The 22,728-nt window shown below is 36.8% G+C and overlaps 1 protein-coding gene across 1 annotated transcript; it reads right to left on the bottom strand.

Annotated features, from left to right (window-relative positions):
• Window positions 1-4,704: 4,704 nt before the first annotated feature.
• Window positions 4,705-13,238, bottom strand: LOC130719411 (uncharacterized; the record flags this gene model as incomplete). Its single annotated transcript, XM_057570039.1, has 7 exons — window positions 13,233-13,238; window positions 7,674-8,769; window positions 7,048-7,298; window positions 5,990-6,600; window positions 5,087-5,863; window positions 4,809-4,930; window positions 4,705-4,745 (listed from the first exon to the last, which is right to left on the bottom strand). Coding segments are annotated over exons 1-7 (2,904 nt in total), but the record flags the coding sequence as incomplete, so codon positions are not given.
• Between the last annotated feature and the right edge of the window lie 9,490 nt (window positions 13,239-22,728).

Genomic DNA, 22,728 nt, shown 5'->3' with positions numbered 1-22,728 from the left:
TCTCCCACTGAATATAAGCTTCTGGATCATTCCTCCCTTTAAAAGGTTGTATGCTAAGATTTTCTTTCTTAATTCTTTCCTCTCTAGCATCATCATCATAACCTTTTCTCCTCATTATTTCTTCAAGCCTATTCAATATTTTCCCATTGTGCTCCTTCAACATCTTGTCAAAAGCCTCCAAGAACAATTTGTTATTTCCCACAAGAGGAGGGCTTGTTCCTGTCATAATTTCCATAAAGAACAAACAAAAGTGAAAGCAAAAAAAGGAACCTGACCACACTTCTCACATGTTTACACTCTAATGGATGATTCCACTAACTCAAATTGGCTTTTGTGTGATGACCATCTCTTGTTTTTTTTTCACTCAAAAATTCTCACAATCTCTTGAGTAAATCAAAGTTAAGACACACAAAGAATTATGCCACCAAATTTGTGTAGGGTCATACAGATTAGAATAGACAAAATTCCAGAGAAGAAAAGAATAGAAAATCCTAGAACCGGAGCTCTGAATACCAAATGATACGCCCCAAGTTGATGCAAGGGCTGCAATGGATCGTCTAGGATTGATCTTGGATGATGAGAACTCTGAAATGTGAGAAAGAAGAAGAAGAATTTCGTGATGGAAGGGAAATGGACAGAAAAGAGGGGAAGTTTTAGTGAAATGGAAGATGAAGACTTCACACAAAGGTGGTGGCAAACCCTTGATAAGCCTAATTCTTGAATCACTCAAGAACTATGAGAATCACTCTCACAAATCTGAATCACTCAGAAAAAAAAATACTAATTCATTCATGTTCTCCAAAATTACAATGGGTTGAAATTCCTTTTATAGGAAAAGAAATCAGCCTAAAATAATTAAGTCTAATTTCTCTTAAGAGAATCCTATTCTGGAAGTTACACAAAATAAAAGAAAATTAAAGCTTTGTTCAGCCCCTTTATCCATGTACAATGGCTGAAGGAATCTTGTAACTCCCTTCTTGATTGTTCTTCATGGTTAGGGAACCAAGCATTCAATGCTCTTTATGCAATTAACTCTTTTGTCTTTGTAACTCCTTTTCTTGTCTTGATAGCCTTCATTCTTCTTGTCTCTTGCTGAATCATATTCAGCCCTTTTATCATTCAACAATTGATGATTTATTCCACACAAGCAAAGAGTATCCAAAGAGAGATGCCCCCCCCCCCCCCCCCATTCAGCTCCATTCACCACGCACACCACTTTCAAGTTATCAGAAAATTCATCCCAAAAATACATACGAAAATTGAAAGAAAAAAATAGAAAATTTATGATTTGCTTATTTGGACTTCAATCTTCAAGTGACCCCCTTTGGTTCTCATCATCTACCGTACTTATTTCGTTACAATTCTCCATTTGAAGTAAGTTTCAGTTGAGCTCTACGAACTCGTCTCACTTAGAATGGATTAATAACATGGATTTTAAATTTATGTCCTCTCAAAAGCTATATGTTGGCCTCTTTATCCTTTTGTCCTACCTTTAAACCTAAACCCTAAACCCTAAACCCTAAACACCCACATTTAATTGAGCTCTACGAACTTGCATCACATTCGGTGGAGCAATATATTGAGCTAACTTATTGTGGTACAACAAGACACTTTTTGTCATTAAAAAGTAAGTTCTCCACTCAAAAGCTATATGTTGGTCTCATTCTCCTTTGGTTCTACTGTACTTATTTCGTTACAATTCTCCATTTGAAGTAAGTTTCAGTTGAGCTCTACGAACTTGTCTCACATACAATGGATTAATAACATCGATTTTAAATTTATGTCCTCTCAAAAGATATGTTGGCCTCTTTATCCTTTTGTCCTACTTTTAAACCTAAACCCTAAACCCTAAACCCTAAACACCCGCATTTAATTGAGCTCTACGACTTGCATGACATTCGGTGGAGCAATATCATGAGTTAACTTATTGTGGTACAACAAGACACTTTTTGTCATTAAAAAGTAATTTCTCCACTCAAAAGCTATATGTTGGTCTCATTCTCCTTCGGTTCTACCGTACTTATTTCGTACAATTCTCCATTTGAAGTAAGTTTCAGTTGAGGTCTACGAACTTTTCTCACATACAATGGATTAATAACATCGATTTTAAATTTACGTCCTCTCAAAAGCGATATGTTGGCCTCTTTTTCCTTTTTTCCTACCCTAAACCCTAAACCCTAAACCCTAAACACCCACATTTAGTTGAGCTCTACGAACTTGCATCACATTAAGTGGAGCAATATCATGAGCTAACTTTTTGAGGTACAACAAGACACTTTTTGTCATTAAAAAGTAATTTCTCAACTCAATAGCTATATGTTGGTCTCATTCTCCTTTGGTTCTACCGTACTTATTTCGTTACTATTCTCCATTTGTAGAAAGTTTCTGTTGAGCTCTACGAACTCGGCTCACATACAATGGATTAATAACATCGATTTTAAATTTATGTCCTCTCAAAAGATATGTTGGCCGCTTTATCCTTTTGTCCTACTTTTAAACCTAAACCCTAAACCCTAAACACCCACATTTAATTGAGCTCTACGAACTTGCATCACATTAAGTGGAGCAATATCATGAGCTAACTTTTTGTGGTACAACAAGACACTTTTTGTCATTAAAAAGTAATTTCTCCACTCAAAAGCTATATGTTGGCCTCATTCTCCTTTGGTTCTACCCTACTTACTTCGTTAAAATTCTCAATTTGTAGTAAGTCTCAGTTGAGCTCTACGAACTCGTCTCACATACAACGGATTAATAACATCGATTTTAAATTTATGTCCTCTCAAAAGCTATATGTTGGCCTCTTTATCCTTTTGTCCTACGTTTAAACCTAAATCCCAAACCCTAAACCCTAAACACCCACATTTAATTGAGCTCTACGAACTTGCATCACATTCGGTGGAGCAATATCATGAGCTAACTTATTGTGGTACAACAAGACACTTTTTGTCATTAAAAAGTAAGTTCTCCACTCAAAAGCTATATGTTGGTCTCATTCTCCTTTGGTTCTACCGTACTTATTTCGTTACAATTCTCCATTTGAAGTAAGTTTCAGTTGAGCTCTACGAACTCGTCTCACTTACAATGGATTAATAACATGGATTTTAAATTTATGTCCTATCAAAAGATATGTTGGTCGCTTTATCCTTTTGTCCTACTTTTAAACCTAAACCCTAAACCCTAAACACCCACATTTAATTGAGCTCTACGAACTTGCATCATATTCGGTGGAGCAATATCATGAGCTAACTTTTTGTGGTACAACAAGACACTTTTTGTCATTAAAAAGTAATTTCTCCACTCAAAAGCTATATGTTGGCCTCATTCTCCTTTGGTTCTACCCTACTTATTTCGTTAAAATTCTCTATTTGTAGTAAGTCTCAGTTGAGCTCTACGAACTCGTCTCACATACAATGGATTAATAACATCGATTTTAAATTTATGTCCTCTCAAAAGCTATATGTTGGCCTCTTTATCCTTTTGTCCTACCTTTAAACCAAAATCCCAAACCCTAAACCCTAAACACCCACATTTAATTGAGCTCTACGAACTTGCATCACATTTGGTGGAGCAATATCATGAGCTAACTTATTTTGGTACAACAAGACACTTTTTGTCATTAAAAAGTAAGTTCTCCACTCAAAAGCTATATGCTGGTCTCATTCTCCTTTGGTTCTGTGATACGCCCCAAGTTGATGCAAGGGCTGAAATGGATCGTCTAGGATTGATCTTGGATGATGAGAACTCTGAAATGTGAGAAAGAAGAAGAAGAATTTCGTGATAGAAGGGAAATGGACAGAAAAGAGGGGAAGTTTTAGTGAAATGGAAGATGAAGACTTCACACAAAGGTGGTGGCAAACCCTTGATAAGCCTAATTCTTGAATCACTCAAGAACTATGAGAATCACTCTCAACAAACTGAACTAACTCAGAAAAAATAATCTTATTCATTCATGATCTGTCTATTACATTGAAGGAGTGGTCCTTATAAAGAAGAAGGAAATTCAGCCTAGTTACAAAAAATAATGAGGTGTAATTTCTCTAGAAGAATCCTAGGCTAGGAGTTACAAATTAAAAGAGGAAGATAGTGATATGCTTCAGCCCTGAACGTGTTTTTAGTGGCTGATTGCTTCATGTAACTCCCTTTCTTGATTGTTATTCTGACCAGGGAACATAGCAGTCAATGCTCTTTATGCACTTAATTTCCTTGTCTTTGTAACTCCATTCTTGCCTTTAAAAGCTCTTCAATCCTTTTACTTTGCTGATGTAACTCCTCCATTCAGAACTTATTCAAATTCAAACACATTCAAAGAGTTTTAAGAAAGGAATGGGTCCCTCCCTTTAAGCCCTTCATGCGCCCCATGCACACACACACCACTTGAAGTGGATTAAACACACTAAAATAAAATTCAGCAACATAATGCATTTGGATCCAACTTATTCAATTGGTCATTTGCATCTTTATTGAAATAAAATAAAACAAAGCATCACATGGCAGCCCCTATGCGTGGGCTGGCTCTTCTTCTTGGGCCTGAATGATCATCATGATTTTTGGTTCCATCTCTTCTACCACTTTGTCTTCAAGAATGGTTGCCACTACTTGCTGAAGAGTCTCTTTGGCCTTTTTAGCTCTAGCCCTTGTCATTGGTCCTCCAAGTCCTTTTAGTGCTCCATGACCCTTGTCCTTGTCCTTGTCCTCATCATTCCCTCCCTCTTGAAATGGATTTGACCTCAAATCAAAGTCTCCTCCATCTGTATCGAAGAGAGATAAATCAGAGACATTAAAGGTTGAGCTGATGTTATACTCACCTGGAAGCTCTATTTTGTAGGCATTGTTATTGACTCTCTCAAGAACTTGAAAAGGTCCTTCCCCTCTAGGTTGGAGTTTGGATTTCCTTTGTTCTGGAAACCTTTCCTTCCTCATGTGCACCCAAACCCAATCTCCGGGTTGGAACACCACCTCCTTTCTTCCCTTGTTATCTTGCCTAGCATAACTCTCATTCTTTCTCTCAATTTGAGCCTTCACACGCTCATGCATCTTCTTGACATATTCAGCTTTGCCCTGTCCTTCCTTGTGCTTGAAAACAGAAATGTTAGGCATAGGCAACAAATCAAGAGGAGTCAAAGGGTTAAATCCATACACTACTTCAAATGGAGAGCAATTGGTAGTGCTATGGACAGCCCTATTGTAAGCAAATTCAACATGAGGCAAACACGCCTCCCAAGCCTTTAAGTTGGCCTTAAGGACAGTCCTAAGCAAGGTGCCTAGGGTCCTATTAACCACCTCAGTTTGCCCATCAGTTTGTGGGTGGCAAGTGGTAGAGAACAAAAGTTTAGTACCTAACTTCCCCCATAAAGTCCTCCAGAAGTGACTTAGGAACTTGGTGTCCCTATCACTAACTATACTTCTAGGCATCCCATGAAGTCTTACAACTTCTTTAAAGAACAAATCAGCAACGTGACAAGCATCATCAGCTTTCCTGCAAGGAATAAAGTGAGCCATTTTTGAAAACCAATCAACAACCACAAAAATGGAATCCTTACCATTCTTTGTTCTAGGGAGGCCTAAAACAAAGTCCATAGACAAGTCAACCCAAGGGTATTCAGGGATTGGCAAAGGAATATACAAACCATGTGGCATCACCTTAGACTTAGCCTTCTTGCAAACAATGCAATGTTCACAAAACTTGATCACATCATGTTTCATTTTGGGCCAATAAAAATGTTCCTGTAAAGTTTCTAGAGTCTTTTGGACTCCAAAATGACCCATTAATCCCCCAGCATGGGATTCTTTAACAAGCAGTTCTCTAATGGAACTTTTAGGCACACACAACCTGTTTTCCTTAAATAAAAATCCATTGTGCCTATAAAATCCATTTTGAGAAACTTTCTCACAAGCCACAAAAATTTCAGCAAAGTTATCATCTTTTTCATACATTTCTTTCACATGTTCAAGTCCTAGCAATTTAGTCTCTAACATGGAAAGCAACACGTGTCTCCTGGATAAAGCATCAGCCACAATGTTAATTTTCCCTTTTTTGTGTTTTATGACATAGGGAAATTGTTCCAAAAATTCAACCCATTTGGCATGCCTTTTGTTCAACTTACCTTGCCCCTTCAAGTATTTCAGCGACTCATGATCACTATGAATCACGAATTCTTTGGGCAAAAGATAATGCTGCCAAGTCTTCAAAGCTCTCACCAAAGCATACAATTCCTTATCATAAGTAGAATAGTTAAGGGCAGCTCCGCTTAACTTTTCACTAAAATAAGCAATTGGGTGGCCTTCTTGAAGCAACACAGCACCAATACCTACATTTGAAGCATCACATTCAAGTTCAAAAGATTTAGCAAAGTTAGGTAAAGCAAGTATAGGTGCATGGGTAAGCTTATGCTTTAGGGCAGCAAAGGCCTCTTCTTGATTCTTTCCCCAATGAAAACCCACATTCTTTTTCACCACTTCATTTAGGGGTGCTGCCAAGGTACTAAAGTCCTTTACAAACCTCTTGTAGAAACTGGCCAAGCCATGAAAACTTCTTACATCACCCACGGATTTAGGAGTGGGCTCATCAACCTGCACTCCTTTCGAACTCACAACAAAACCAAGAAACACAACATGGTCAGTGCAAAAAGTGCATTTCTCAAGATTGGCAAACAATTGTTCCTTTCTAAGCATACTCAAGACGGATCTTAAGTGCTCAACATGCAGCTCAAGAGTAGTGCTATAGACCAAAATATCATCAAAGTACACAACCACAAATTTCCCAATGAATTCCCTCAAAACATGGTTCATTAGTCTCATAAAAGTACTAGGTGCATTAGTTAAACCAAAAGGCATAACCAACCATTCATACAAACCATATTTAGTTTTGAAAGCAGTTTTCCATTCATCCCCTTCTTTTATCCTTATCTGATTGTAACCACTTTTCAAATCAATTTTAGAAAAATAACATGCTCCATGCAATTCATCAAGCAAATCATCAAGTCTAGGAATAGGGTGCCTATACTTAATGGTGATGTTATTCAAGGCTCTACAATCAGAGCACATTCTCCAAGTCCCATCTTTCTTTGGTACCAAAATCACCGGTACAGCACAAGGACTCATGCTATTTCTTACCCACCCTTTGTTCAAGAGTTCTTCCACTTGTCTTTGAATTTCAGTGGTTTCTTGTGGGTTGCTTCTATATGCTGGCATATTAGGCAAAGAAGCTCCCGGAATGAGATCAATTTGATGCTCAATTCCTCTCAGTGGTGGTAGACCACTTGGAACACTTGTTGGAAACACATCCTCATAATCCTGCAAAAGAGATTTAACACTAGAAGGCAGCTCAAAATTTTCAAAAGTGTTAGTGTTCAAAATCTGATTTTTGCAAAACATCAAGTATAGGATCTGTTTTGAAGCTATCATCCTTTTCACCTCTCTCTTTTTGATCAAACAAATTTCTTTTCTCTCAAGTATTTCACTCTTTTCTTTTTGCTCTCTCTCAAGTGTTTCACTCTTTTCTTTTTGCTTTCTCTCAAGTGTCTCACTCTTTTCTTTTCTCTCTTGTTCAATCTTTTCTCTCATTTTCTTTTGATCCTCACGCACCTCCCTAGGGCTCAAAGGTTTGAGCGTAATTTTCTGGCCATGATGTTGGAATGAGATCTTGTTGGTGCTGCCATTACGATCAGAGTTGGTGTCATATTGCCATGGTCTTCCCAGCAGTATGTGACTAGCCTCCATGGGAACAACATCACAAAGAACCTTATCCCTGTATTTGGCAATGGAAAAGTCAACTTCAACTTGCTTACTTACTTGTATTTCTCCATAGTGGCTGAGCCATTGAAGTTTGTATGGCCAAGGATGTGGTTTTGTGACCAGGTTCAGCTTCTCCACCATTCTTTCACTAGCCACATTAGTACAGCTCCCGCCATCAACAATCATCAAGCAAATCTGCCCATTGACAGAACATCTTGTGTGAAAGATATTCTCTCTTTGGCTTTCTTTCTTTGGCTTTTGTTGGCTACCAAGCATTCTTCGGATCATCAACAGTTCACCATTCATGGCTGCCTCCTCTTCTTCTTCACTTTGTTCTCCTTCGGACTCACTGGTGTAGTCTCCATCATCCTTAAGAATCATGGTCTTGTTGGAGGCACATTCATAAGCATAATGTCCCATACCTTGGCAGTTGAAGCACTTGACCTCTTTGCTCTTTTTGGATGGTTGTTCAAGAGGTTTTGAAGAAGCTGAAGCTTGTGGTTTGGTGGCTGGTTTGCTAAGGGTGCTCGGCCCTTCATTCTTCATTCTGTCTCTCCAAGATGAATTGGAATTGGTAGAACTCTTCCTTGCAAGCCCTTTCCTTTTGAGTTGTTGCTCAACTTTAGTGGCCTTGTGCAGCAATTCTTCCATGTCTACATATTCCTGAAGTTCTACAATATCTCTAACATCATTAGATAAACCATTAATAAATCGAATCATGGTTACCTCTTCATCCTCCTCAAGATTGGCTTGCAACATAAGCACCTCAAGTTCTTTGTAATACTCCTCAACACTCTTGCTGCCTTGGGTAAGTTTTTGAAGTTTAAATTTTACATCCCTAGCATGGCTTGAAGGGACATATCTTTTCCTCATGATTCGTTTCATTTCAGCCCATGTTTCCACCGCTGGCTCCTCATTTCTCAATCTCTCTTTTGCAAACTTATTCCACCAAACAAGAGCATAGTCTGAAAAGTGAGCAGCTGCAAGTTTCACCTTTTGGTCCTCCTCATAGTTGTTGCAAGCAAAGACATGCTCTATTTTGAGTTCCCACTCCAAGTATGCCTCTGGATCACTCTTTCCCTTAAAAGGAGGAATTTGGAATTTGACTCCTTCAATCCGAGCAGGTCTAGGATTTTCATGAATTCGTCGTGGCCTCCCGCCTTCACTGTCACTATTGTTCCGGTTCTCCATTTGATCCAGCCTTTCGTGGATCTCTTCAGTTTGCCTCCTCATTAAGTTTTCCAGATGTTGTGTAAGAGCCCGCATTTCGATGGTCGAGAGTCGCACTGCTGGTTGCTCCTCCTCTTCTCCTGACATCTTTGACAAATGAAAAGATTCAAGTAGAACAAACAAATATTAGTGTTTACCTCACTTCTCTCGTGTTTCCCTCAAATTGGCTTTTCTATGATGTGCACTCTTGCCTTTTTCCACTCAAAAATTCTCACAATCTCTTGAGTAAATCAAAGTTAAGACACACAAAGAATTATGCCACCAAATTTGTGTAGAGTCACACAGATTAGAATAGACTTTAGAATAATATGAAACAAAAGAAGACAAGACAAATCACCACAGAAATGGAAAGGACTCCAAATATTTAGAGACTAAAGAAGAATTCAAGAACAAACAGAAAGAAGAAAATAAATTGGAATGCTAGCAACAAAATTACCTTGAACAATTGAATTTGGCTAATTAAACAAGAACCATTCAGCCATTTTTTTTTTTTTTTAATTTTCGTTTTTTTTTGAATTTTCGTTTTGTAATTTGTTTTTGATTCTGAACAATTAACAAGGCTTAACTTTTGCAATGGTTCAGCCAAAAGAAACAAAAACTAAAATCAAGGTAACAAGAAATGACAAAGAGTTGCTAACCAGAATTCCAGATAAGAAAAGAAACCAAAATCCTAGAACCGGAGCTCTGATTACCAAATGATACGCCCCAAGTTGATGCAAGGGCTGAAATGGATCGTCTAGGATTGATCTTGGATGATGAGAACTCTGAAATGTGAGAAAGAAGAAGAAGAATTTCGTGATAGAAGGGAAATGGACAGAAAAGAGGGGAAGTTTTAGTGAAATGGAAGATGAAGACTTCACACAAAGGTGGTGGCAAACCCTTGATAAGCCTAATTCTTGAATCACTCAAGAACTATGAGAATCACTCTCACAAATCTGAATCACTCAGAAAAAAAATACTAATTCATTCATAATCTGTCTATTACATTGAAGGAGTGGTCCTTATAAAGAAGAAGGAAATTCAGCCTAGTTACAAAAAATGATGAGGTGTAATTTCTCTAGAAGAATCCTAGGCTAGGAGTTACAAATTAAAAGAGGAAGATAGTGATATGCTTCAGCCCTGAACGTGTTTTTAGTGGCTGATTGCTTCATGTAACTCCCTTTCTTGATTGTTATTCTGACCAGGGAACATAGCAGTCAATGCTCTTTATGCACTTAATTTCCTTGTCTTTGTAACTCCATTCTTGCCTTTAAAAGCTCTTCAATCCTTTTACTTTGCTGATGTAACTCCTCCATTCAGAACTTATTCAAATTCAAACACATTCAAAGAGTTTTAAGAAAGGAATGGGTCCCTCCCTTTAAGCCCTTCATGCGCCCCATGCACACACACACCACTTGAAGTGGATTAAACACACTAAAATAAAATTCAGCAACATAATGCATTTGGATCCAACTTATTCAATTGGTCATTTGCATCTTTATTGAAATAAAATAAAACAAAGCATCACATGGCAGCCCCTATGCGTGGGCTGGCTCTTCTTCTTGGGCCTGAATGATCATCATGATTTTTGGTTCCATCTCTTCTACCACTTTGTCTTCAAGAATGGTTGCCACTACTTGCTGAAGAGTCTCTTTGGCCTTTTTAGCTCTAGCCCTTGTCATTGGTCCTCCAAGTCCTTTTAGTGCTCCATGACCCTTGTCCTTGTCCTTGTCCTCATCATTCTGCCGTACTTATTTCGTTACAATTCTCCATTTGAAGTAAGTTTCAGTTGAGCTCTACGAACTCGTCTCACATACAATGGATTAATAACATCGATTTTAAATTTATGTCCTCTCAAAAGCTATATGTTGGCCTCTTTATCCTTTTGTTCTACCTTTAAACCTAAACCCTAAACCCTAAACCCTAAACCCTAAACCCTAAACACCCACATTTAATTGAGCTCTACGAACTTGCATGACATTCGGTGGAGCAATATCATGAGTTAACTTATTGTGGTACAACAAGACACTTTTTGTCATTAAAAAGTAATTTCTCCACTCAAAAGCTATATGTTGGTCTCATTCTCCTTTGGTTCTACCGTACTTATTTCGTTACAATTCTCCATTTGAAGTAAGTTTCAGTTGAGCTCTACGAACTCGTCTCACATACAATGGATTAATAACATCGATTTTAAATTTATGTCCTTTCAAAAGCTATATCTTGGCCTCTTTATCCATTTGTCCTACCTTTAAACCTAAACCATAAACCCTAAACACCCACAATTAATTGAGCTCTACGAACTTGCATCACATTCGGTGGAGCAATATATTGAGCTAACTTATTGTGGTACAACAAGACACTTTTTGTCATTAAAAAGTAAGTTCTCCACTCAAAAGCTATATGTTGGTTTCATTCTCCTTTGGTTCTGCCGTACTTATTTCGTTACAATTTTCCATTTGAAGTAAGTTTCAGTTGAGCTCTACGAACTCGTCTCACATACAATGGATTAATAACATCGATTTTAAATTTATGTCCTCTCAAAAGCGATATGTTGGCCTCTTTTTCCTTTTGTCCTACCCTAAACCCTAAACACCCACATTTAGTTTAGCTCTACGAACTTGCATCACATTCGGTGGAGAAATATCATGAGCTTAAACTAATTGTTGTACAACAAGACACTTTTTGTCATTAGAGAGTAATTTCTCCACTCAGAAGCTCTATGTTGGCCTCATTCTCCTTTGGTTCTACCCTACTTATTTCGTTAAAATTCTCAATTTGTAGTAAGTCTCAGTTGAGCTCTACGAACTCGTCTCACATACAATGGATTAATAACATCGATTTTAAATTTATGTCCTCTCAAAAGCTATATGTTGGCCTCTTTATCCTTTTGTCCTACCTTTAAACCTAAACCCTAAACCCTAAACCCTAAACCCTAAACACCCACATTTAATTGAGCTCTACGAACTTGTATCACATTCGGTGGAGCAATATCATGAGCTAACTTATTGTGGTACAACAAGACACTTTTTGTCATTAAAAAGTAAGTTCTCCACTCAAAAGCTATATGTTGGTCTCATTCTCCTTTGGTTCTGCCGTACTTATTTCATTACAATTCTCCAATTGAAGCAAGTTTCAGTTGAGCTCTACGAACTCGTCTCACATACTATGGATTAATAACATTGATTTTAAATTTATGCCCTCTCAAAAGATATGTTGGCCTCTTTATCCTTCTGTCCTACTTTTAAACATAAACCCTAAACCCTAAACACACACATTTAATTGAGCTCTACGAACTTGCATCACATTCGGGGGAGCAATATCATGAGCTAACTTATTGTGGTACAACAAGACACTTTTTGTCATTAAAAAGTAAGTTCTCCACTCAAAAGCTATATGTTGGTCTCATTCTCCTTTGGTTCTACCGTACTTATTTCGTTACAATTCTCCATTTGAAGTAAGTTTCAGTTGAGCTCTACGAACTCGTCTCACATACATTGGATTAATAACATCCATTTTAAATTTATGTCCTCTCAAAAGCTATATGTTGGCCTCTTTATCCTTTTGTCCTACCTTTAAACCTAAACCCTAAACACCCACATTTAATTGAGCTCTACGAACTTGCATCACATTCGGTGGAGCAATATATTGAGCTAACTTATTGTGGTACAACAAGACACTTTTTGTCATTAAAAAGTAAGTTCTCCACTCAAAAGCTATATGTTGGTCTCATTCTCCTTTGGTTCTGCCGTACTTATTTCGTTACAATTCTCCATTTGAAGTAAGTTTCAGTTGAGCTCTACGAACTCGTCTCACATACAATGGATTAATAACATCGATTTTAAATTTATGTCCTCTCAAAAGCGATATGTTGGCCTCTTTTTCCTTTTGTCCTACCCTAAACCCTAAACCCTAAACCCTAAACACCCACATTTAGTTTAGCTCTACGAACTTGCATCACATTCGGTGGAGAAATATCATGAGCTTAAACTAATTGTTGTACAACAAGACACTTTTTGTCATTAGAGAGTAATTTCTCCACTCAAAAGCTATATGTTGGCCTCATTCTCCTTTGGTTCTACCCTACTTATTTCGTTAAAATTCTCAATTTGTAGTAAGTCTCAGTTGAGCTCTACGAACTCGTCTCACATACAATAATAACATCGATTTTAAATTTGTGTCCTCTCAAAAGCTATATGTTGGCCTCTTTTTCCTTTTGTCCTACTCTAAACGCTAAACTTTAAAGCCTAAAGCCTAAACACTCATATTTTGTTGAGCTCTCTACGAACTTGCATCACATTCGGTGGAGCAATATCATGAGCTAACTTATTGTGGTACAACAAGAAACTTTTTGTCATTAAAAAGTAAGTTCTCCCCACTCAAAAGCTATATGTTGGTCTCATTCTCCTTTGGTTCTACCCTACTTATTTCGTTACAATTCTCCATTTGAAGTACGTTTCAGTTGAACTCTACGAACTCGTCTCACATACAATGGATTAATAACATCGATTTTAAATTTATGTCCTCTCAAAAGCTATATGTTGGCCTCTTTATCCTTTTGTCCTACCTTTAAACCTAAACCCTAAATCCTAAACCCTAAACACCCACATTTAATTGAGCTCTACGAACTTGTATCACATTCGGTGGAGCAATATCATGAGCTAACTTATTGTGGTACAACAAGACACTTTTTGTCATTAAAAAGTAAGTTCTCCACTCAAAAGCTATATGTTGGTCTCATTCTCCTTTGGTTCTGCCGTACTTATTTCATTACAATTCTCCATTTGAAGCAAGTTTCAGTTGAGCTCTACGAACTCGTCTCACATACAATGGATTAATAACATTGATTTTAAATTTATGCCCTCTCAAAAGATATGTTGGCCTCTTTATCCTTCTGTCCTACTTTTAAACATAAACCCTACACCCTAAACCCTAAACACCAACATTTAATTTGATTTCTACGAACTTGCATCACATTGGGTGGAGCAATATCATGAGTTAACTTCTTGTGGAACAACAAGACACTTTTTGTCATTAAAAAGTAATTTCTCCACTGAAAAGCTATATGTTGGTCTCATTTTCCTTTGGTTCTACCGTAGTTATTTCGTTACAATTCTCCATTTGAAGTAAGTTTAAGTTTAGCTCTACGAACTCGTCTCACATACAATAATAACATCGATTTTAAATTTGTGTCCTCTCAAAAGCTATATGTTTGCCTCTTTTTCCTTTTGTCCTACTCTAAACGCTAAACTTTAAAGCCTAAAGCCTAAACACTCATATTTTGTTGAGCTCTCTACGAACTTGCATCACATTCGGTGGAGCAATATCATGAGCTAACTTATTGTGGTACAACAAGACACTTTTTGTCATTAAAAAGTAAGTTCTCCCCACTCAAAAGCTATATGTTGGTCTCATTCTCCTTTTGTTCTACCCTACTTATTTCGTTACAATTCTCCATTTGAAGTACGTTTCAGTTGAACTCTACGAACTCGTCTCACATACAATGGATTAATAACATCGATTTTAAATTTATGTCCTCTCAAAAGCTATATGTTGGCCTCTTTATCCTTTTGTCCTACCTTTAAACCTAAACCCTAAACCCTAAACACCCACATTTAATTGAGCTCTACGAACTTGTATCACATTCGGTGGAGCAATATCATGAGCTAACTTATTATTGTGGTACAACAAGACACTTTTTGTCATTAAAAAGTAAGTTCTCCACTCAAAAGCTATATGTTGGTCTCATTCTCCTTTGGTTCTGCCGTACTTATTTCGTTACAATTCTCCATTTGAAGTAAGTTTCAGTTGAGCTCTACGAACTCGTCTCACATACAATGGATTAATAACATCGATTTTAAATTTATGTCCTATCAAAAGATATGTTGGTCGCTTTATCCTTTTGTCCTACTTTTAAACCTAAACCCTAAACCCTAAACCCTAAACACCCACATTTAATTGAGCTCTACGAACTTGCATCACATTCGGTGGAGCAATATCATGAGCTAACTTTTTGTAGTACAACAAGACACTTTTTGTCATTAAAAAGTAATTTCTCCACTCAAAAGCTATATGTTGGCCTCGTTCTCCTTTGGTTCTACCCTACTTATTTCGTTAAAATTCTCAATTTGTAGTAAGTCTCAGTTGAGCTCTACGAACTCGTCTCACATACAGTGGATTAATAACATCGATTTTAAATTTATGTCCTCTCAAAAGCTATATGTTGGCCTCTTTATCCTTTTGTCCTACCTTTAAACCTAAACCCTAAACCCTAAACCCTAAACACCCACATTTAATTGAGCTCTACGAACTTGCATCACATTCGGTGGAGCAATATCATGAGCTAACTTATTGTGGTACAACAAGACACTTTTTGTCATTAAAAAGTAAGTTCTCCACTCAAAAGCTATATGTTGGGCTCATTCTCCTTTGGTTCTGCCGTACTTATTTCCTTACAATTCTCCATTTGAAGTACGTTTCAGTTGAGCTCTACGAACTCGTCTCACATACAATGGATTAATAACATTGAGTTTAAATTTATGCCCTCTCAAAAGATATGTTGGCCTCTTTATCCTTCTGTCCTACTTTTAAACATAAACCCTACACCCTAAACCCTAAACACCAACATTTAATTTGAGCTCTACGAACTTGCAACACATTCGGTGGAGCAATATCATGAGTTAACTTATTGTGGAACAACAAGACACTTTTTGTCATTAAAAAGTAATTTCTCCACTCAAAAGCTATATGTTGGTCTCATTCTCCTTTGGTTCTACCGTAGTTATTTCGTTATAATTCTCCATTTGAAGTAAGTTTTAGTTTAGCTCTACGAACTCGTCTCACATACAATAATAACATCGATTTTAAATTTGTGTCCTCTCAAAAGCTATATGTTGGCCTCTTTTTCCTTTTGTCCTACTCTAAACGCTAAACTTTAAAGCCTAAACCCTAAACACTCATATTTTGTTGAGCTCTCTACGAACTTGCATCACATTCGGTGGAGCAATATCATGAGCTAACTTATTGTGGTAAAACAAGAAACTTTTTGTCATTAAAAAGTAAGTTCTCCCCACTCAAAAGCTATATGTTGGTCTCATTCTCCTTTGGTTCTACCCTACTTATTTCGTTACAATTCTCCATTTGAAGTACGTTTCAGTTGAACTCTACGAACTCGTCTCACATACAATGGATTAATAACATCCATTTTAAATTTATGTCCTCTCAAAAGCTATATGTTGGCCTCTTTATCCTTTTGTCCTACCTTTAAACCTAAACCCTAAACCCTAAACACCCACATTTAATTGAGCTCTACGAACTTGCATCACATTCGGTGGAGCAATATCATGAGCTAACTTATTGTGGTACAACAAGACAATTTTTGTCATTAAAAAGTAAGTTCTCCACTCAAAAGCTATATGTTGGTCTCATTCTCCTTTGGTTCTGCCGTACTTATTTCGTTACAATTCTCCATTTGAAGAAAGTTTTAGTGAGCTCTACGAACTCGTCTCACATACAATGGATTAATAACATCGATTTTAAATTTATGTCCTATCAAAAGCTATATCTTGGCCTCTTTATCCTTTTGTCCTACCTTTAAACCTAAACCCTAAACACCCACATTTAATTGAGCTCTACGAACTTGCATCACATTCGGTGGAGCAATATATTGAGCTAACTTATTGTGGTACAACAAGACACTTTTTGTCATTAAAAAGTAAGTTCTCCACTCAAAAGCTATATGTTGGTCTCATTCTCCTTTGGTTCTGCCGTACTTATTTCGTTACAATTCTCCATTTGAAGTAAGTTTCAGTTGAGCTCTACGAACTCGTCTCACATACAATGGATTAATAACATCGATTTTAAATTTATGTCCTCTCAAAAGCGATATGTTGGCCTCTTTTTCCTTTTGTCCTACCCTAAACCCTAAACCCTAAACCCTAAACACCCACATTTAGTTTAGCTCTACGAACTTGCATCACATTCGGTGGAGAAATATCATGAGCTTAAACTAATTGTTGTACAACAAGACACTTTTTGTCATTAGAGAGTAATTTCTCCACTCAAAAGCTATATGTTGGCCTCATTCTCCTTTGGTTCTACCCTACTTATTTCGTTAAAATTCTCAATTTGTAGTAAGTCTCAGTTGAGCTCTACGAACTCCTCTCACATACAATGGTTTAATAACATCGATTTTAAATTTATGTCCTCTCAAAAGCTATATGTTGGCCTCTTTATCCTTTTGTCCTACCTTTAAACCTAAACCCTAAATCCTAAACCCTAAACACCCACATTTAATTGAGCTCTACGAACTTGTATCACATTCGGTGGAGCAATATCATGAGCTAACTTATTGTGGTACAACAAGACACTTTTTGTCATTAAAAAGTAAGTTCTCCACTCAAAAGCTATATGTTGGTCTCATTCTCCTTTGGTTCTGCCGTACTTATTTCAATACAATTCTCCATTTGAAGCAAGTTTCAGTTGAGCTCTACGAACTCGTCTCACATACAATGGATTAATAACATTGATTTTAAATTTATGCCCTCTCAAAAGATATGTTGGCCTCTTTATCCTTCTGTCCTACTTTTAAACATAAACCCTACACCCTAAACCCTAAACACCAACATTTAATTTGATTTCTACGAACTTGCATCACATTGGGTGGAGCAATATCATGAGTTAACTTCTTGTGGAACAACAAGACACTTTTTGTCATTAAAAAGTAATTTCTCCACTGAAAAGCTATATGTTGGTCTCATTTTCCTTTGGTTCTACCGTAGTTATTTCGTTACAATTCTCCATTTGAAGTAAGTTTAAGTTTAGCTCTACGAACTCGTCTCACATACAATAATAACATCGATTTTAAATTTGTGTCCTCTCAAAAGCTATATGTTTGCCTCTTTTTCCTTTTGTCCTACTCTAAACGCTAAACTTTAAAGCCTAAAGCCTAAACACTCATATTTTGTTGAGCTCTCTACGAACTTGCATCACATTCGGTGGAGCAATATCATGAGCTAACTTATTGTGGTACAACAAGACACTTTTTGTCATTAAAAAGTAAGTTCTCCCCACTCAAAAGCTATATGTTGGTCTCATTCTCCTTTTGTTCTACCCTACTTATTTCGTTACAATTCTCCATTTGAAGTATGTTTCAGTTGAACTCTACGAACTCGTCTCACATACAATGTATTAATAACATCGATTTTAAATTTATGTCCTCTCAAAAGCTATATGTTGGCCTCTTTATCCTTTTGTCCTACCTTTAAACCTAAACCCTAAACCCTAAACACCCACATTTAATTGAGCTCTACGAACTTGTATCACATTCGGTGGAGCAATATCATGAGCTAACTTATTATTGTGGTACAACAAGACACTTTTTGTCATTAAAAAGTAAGTTCTCCACTCAAAAGCTATATGTTGGTCTCATTCTCCTTTGGTTCTGCCGTACTTATTTCGTTACAATTCTCCATTTGAAGTAAGTTTCAGTTGAGCTCTACGAACTCGTCTCACATACAATGGATTAATAACATCGATTTTAAATTTATGTCCTATCAAAAGATATGTTGGTCGCTTTATCCTTTTGTCCTACTTTTAAACCTAAACCCTAAACCCTAAACCCTAAACACCCACATTTAATTGAGCTCTACGAACTTGCATCACATTCGGTGGAGCAATATCATGAGCTAACTTTTTGTAGTACAACAAGACACTTTTTGTCATTAAAAAGTAATTTCTCCACTCAAAAGCTATATGTTGGCCTCGTTCTCCTTTGGTTCTACCCTACTTATTTCGTTAAAATTCTCAATTTGTAGTAAGTCTCAGTTGAGCTCTACGAACTCGTCTCACATACAGTGGATTAATAACATCGATTTTAAATTTATGTCCTCTCAAAAGCTATATGTTGGCCTCTTTATCCTTTTGTCCTACCTTTAAACCTAAACCCTAAACCCTAAACCCTAAACACCCACATTTAATTGAGCTCTACGAACTTGCATCACATTCGGTGGAGCAATATCATGAGCTAACTTATTGTGGTACAACAAGACACTTTTTGTCATTAAAAAGTAAGTTCTCCACTCAAAAGCTATATGTTGGGCTCATTCTCCTTTGGTTCTGCCGTACTTATTTCCTTACAATTCTCCATTTGAAGTACGTTTCAGTTGAGCTCTACGAACTCGTCTCACATACAATGGATTAATAACATTGAGTTTAAATTTATGCCCTCTCAAAAGATATGTTGGCCTCTTTATCCTTCTGTCCTACTTCTAAACATAAACCCTACACCCTAAACCCTAAACACCAACATTTAATTTGAGCTCTACGAACTTGCAACACATTCGGTGGAGCAATATCATGAGTTAACTTATTGTGGAACAACAAGACACTTTTTGTCATTAAAAAGTAATTTCTCCACTCAAAAGCTATATGTTGGTCTCATTCTCCTTTGGTTCTACCATAGTTATTTCGTTATAATTCTCCATTTGAAGTAAGTTTTAGTTTAGCTCTACGAACTCGTCTCACATACAATAATAACATCGATTTTAAATTTGTGTCCTCTCAAAAGCTATATGTTGGCCTCTTTTTCCTTTTGTCCTACTCTAAACGCTAAACTTTAAAGCCTAAACCCTAAACACTCATATTTTGTTGAGCTCTCTACGAACTTGCATCACATTCGGTGGAGCAATATCATGAGCTAACTTATTGTGGTAAAACAAGAAACTTTTTGTCATTAAAAAGTAAGTTCTCCCCACTCAAAAGCTATATGTTGGTCTCATTCTCCTTTGGTTCTACCCTACTTATTTCGTTACAATTCTCCATTTGAAGTACGTTTCAGTTGAACTCTACGAACTCGTCTCACATACAATGGATTAATAACATCCATTTTAAATTTATGTCCTCTCAAAAGCTATATGTTGGCCTCTTTATCCTTTTGTCCTACCTTTAAACCTAAACCCTAAACCCTAAACACCCACATTTAATTGAGCTCTACGAACTTGCATCACATTCGGTGGAGCAATATCATGAGCTAACTTATTGTGGTACAACAAGACAATTTTTGTCATTAAAAAGTAAGTTCTCCACTCAAAAGCTATATGTTGGTCTCATTCTCCTTTGGTTCTGCCGTACTTATTTCGTTACAATTCTCCATTTGAAGAAAGTTTTAGTGAGCTCTACGAACTCGTCTCACATACAATGGATTAATAACATCGATTTTAAATTTATGTCCTATCAAAAGCTATATCTTGGCCTCTTTATCCTTTTGTCCTACCTTTAAACCTAAACCCTAAACACCCACATTTAATTGAGCTCTACGAACTTGCATCACATTCGGTGGAGCAATATATTGAGCTAACTTATTGTGGTACAACAAGACACTTTTTGTCATTAAAAAGTAAGTTCTCCACTCAAAAGCTATATGTTGGTCTCATTCTCCTTTGGTTCTGCCGTACTTATTTCGTTACAATTCTCCATTTGAAGTAAGTTTCAGTTGAGCTCTACGAACTCGTCTCACATACAATGGATTAATAACATCGATTTTAAATTTATGTCCTCTCAAAAGCGATATGTTGGCCTCTTTTCCTTTTGTCCTACCCTAAACCCTAAACCCTAAACCCTAAACACCCACATTTAGTTTAGCTCTACGAACTTGCATCACATTCGGTGGAGAAATATCATGAGCTTAAACTAATTGTTGTACAACAAGACACTTTTTGTCATTAGAGAGTAATTTCTCCACTCAAAAGCTATATGTGGCCTCATTCTCCTTTGTTCTACCCTACTATTTCGTTAAAATTCTCAATTTGTAGTAAGTCTCAGTTGAGCTCTACGAACTCCTCTCACATACAATGGTTTAATAACATCGATTTTAAATTTATGTCCTCTCAAAAGCTATATGTTGGCCTCTTTATCCTTTTGTCCTACCTTTAAACCTAAACCCTAAATCCTAAACCCTAAACACCCACATTTAATTGAGCTCTACGAACTTGTATCACATTCGGTGGAGCAATATCATGAGCTAACTTATTGTGTACAACAAGACACTTTTTGTCATTAAAAAGTAAGTTCTCCACTCAAAAGCTATATGTTGGTCTCATTCTCCTTTGGTTCTGCCGTACTTATTTCAATACAATTCTCCATTTGAAGCAAGTTTCAGTTGAGCTCTACGAACTCGTCTCACATACAATGGATTAATAACATTGATTTTAAATTTATGCCCTCTCAAAAGATATGTTGGCCTCTTTATCCTTCTGTCCTACTTTTAAACATAACCTACACCCTAAACCCTAAACACCAACATTTAATTGATTTCTACGAACTTGCATCACATTGGGTGGAGCAATATCATGAGTTAACTTCTTGTGGACAACAAGACACTTTTTGTCATTAAAAAGTAATTTCTCACTGAAAAGCTATATGTTGGTCTCATTTCCTTTGGTTCTACCGTAGTTATTTTCGTTACAAATTCTCCATTTGAAGTAAGTTTTAGTTTAGCTCTACGAACTCGTCTCAATACAATAATAACATCGATTTTAAATTTGTGTCCTCTCAAAAGCTATATGTTTGCCTCTTTTCCTTTTGTCCTACTCTAAACGCTAAACTTTAAAGCCTAAACCCTAAACACTCATATTTTGTTGAGCTCTCTACGAACTTGCATCACATTCGGTGGAGCAATATCATGAGCTAACTTATTGTGGTACAACAAGACACTTTTTGTCATTAAAAAGTAAGTTCTCCCCACTCAAAAGCTATATGTTGGTCTCATTCTCCTTTTGTTCTACCGTACTTATTTTCGTTACAATTCTCCATTTGAAGTAAGTTTCAGTTGAACTCTACGAACTCGTCTCACATACAATGGATTAATAACATCGATTTAAATTTATGTCCTCTCAAAAGCTATATGTTGGCCTCTTTATCCTTTTGTCCTACCTTTAAACCTAAAACCCTAAACCCTAAACACCCACATTTAATTGAGCTCTACGAACTTGTATCACATTCGGTGGGAAGCCAATATCATGAGCTAACTTATTGTGGTACAACAAGACACCTTTTGTCATTAAAAAGTAAGTTCTCCACTCAAAAAGCTATAAGTTGGTCTCATTCTCCTTTGGTTCTGCCGTACTTATTTCGTTACAATTCTCCATTTGAAGTAAGTTTCAGTTGAGCTCTACGAACTCGTCTCACATACAATGGATTAATAACATCGATTTTAAAATTTATGTCCTATCAAAAGATATGTTGGTCGCTTTATCCTTTTGTCCTACTTTTAAACCTAAACCCTAAACCCTAAACCCTAAACACCCACATTTAATTGAGCTCTACGAACTTGCATCACATTCGGTGGAGCAATATCATGAGCTAACTTTTTTGTAGTACAACAAGACACTTTTTGTCATTAAAAAGTAATTTCTCCACTCAAAAGCTATATGTTGGCCTCGTTCTCCTTTGGTTCTACCCTACTTATTTCGTTAAAATTCTCAATTTGTAGTAAAGTCTCAGTTGAGCTCTACGAACTCGTCTCACATACAGTGGATTAATAACATCGATTTTAAATTTATGTCCTCTCAAAAGCTATATGTTGGCCTCTTTATCCTTTTGTCCTACTTTAAACCTAAACCCTAAACCCTAAACCCTAAACACCCACATTTAATTGAGCTCTACGAACTTGCATCACATTCGTGGAGCAATATCATGAGCTAACTTATTGTGGTACAACAAGACACTTTTTGTCATTAAAAAGTAAGTTCTCCACTCAAAAGCTATATGTTGGGCTCATTCTCCTTT

Source organism: Lotus japonicus, chromosome 5 (genome assembly GCF_012489685.1).
Source record: "Lotus japonicus ecotype B-129 chromosome 5, LjGifu_v1.2".
Classification (NCBI taxonomy): Eukaryota; Viridiplantae; Streptophyta; class Magnoliopsida; order Fabales; family Fabaceae; genus Lotus; species Lotus japonicus.
The sequence above is the reverse complement of the archived record's forward strand: the minus strand, read 5'-3'. Positions and strand labels throughout refer to the sequence as shown.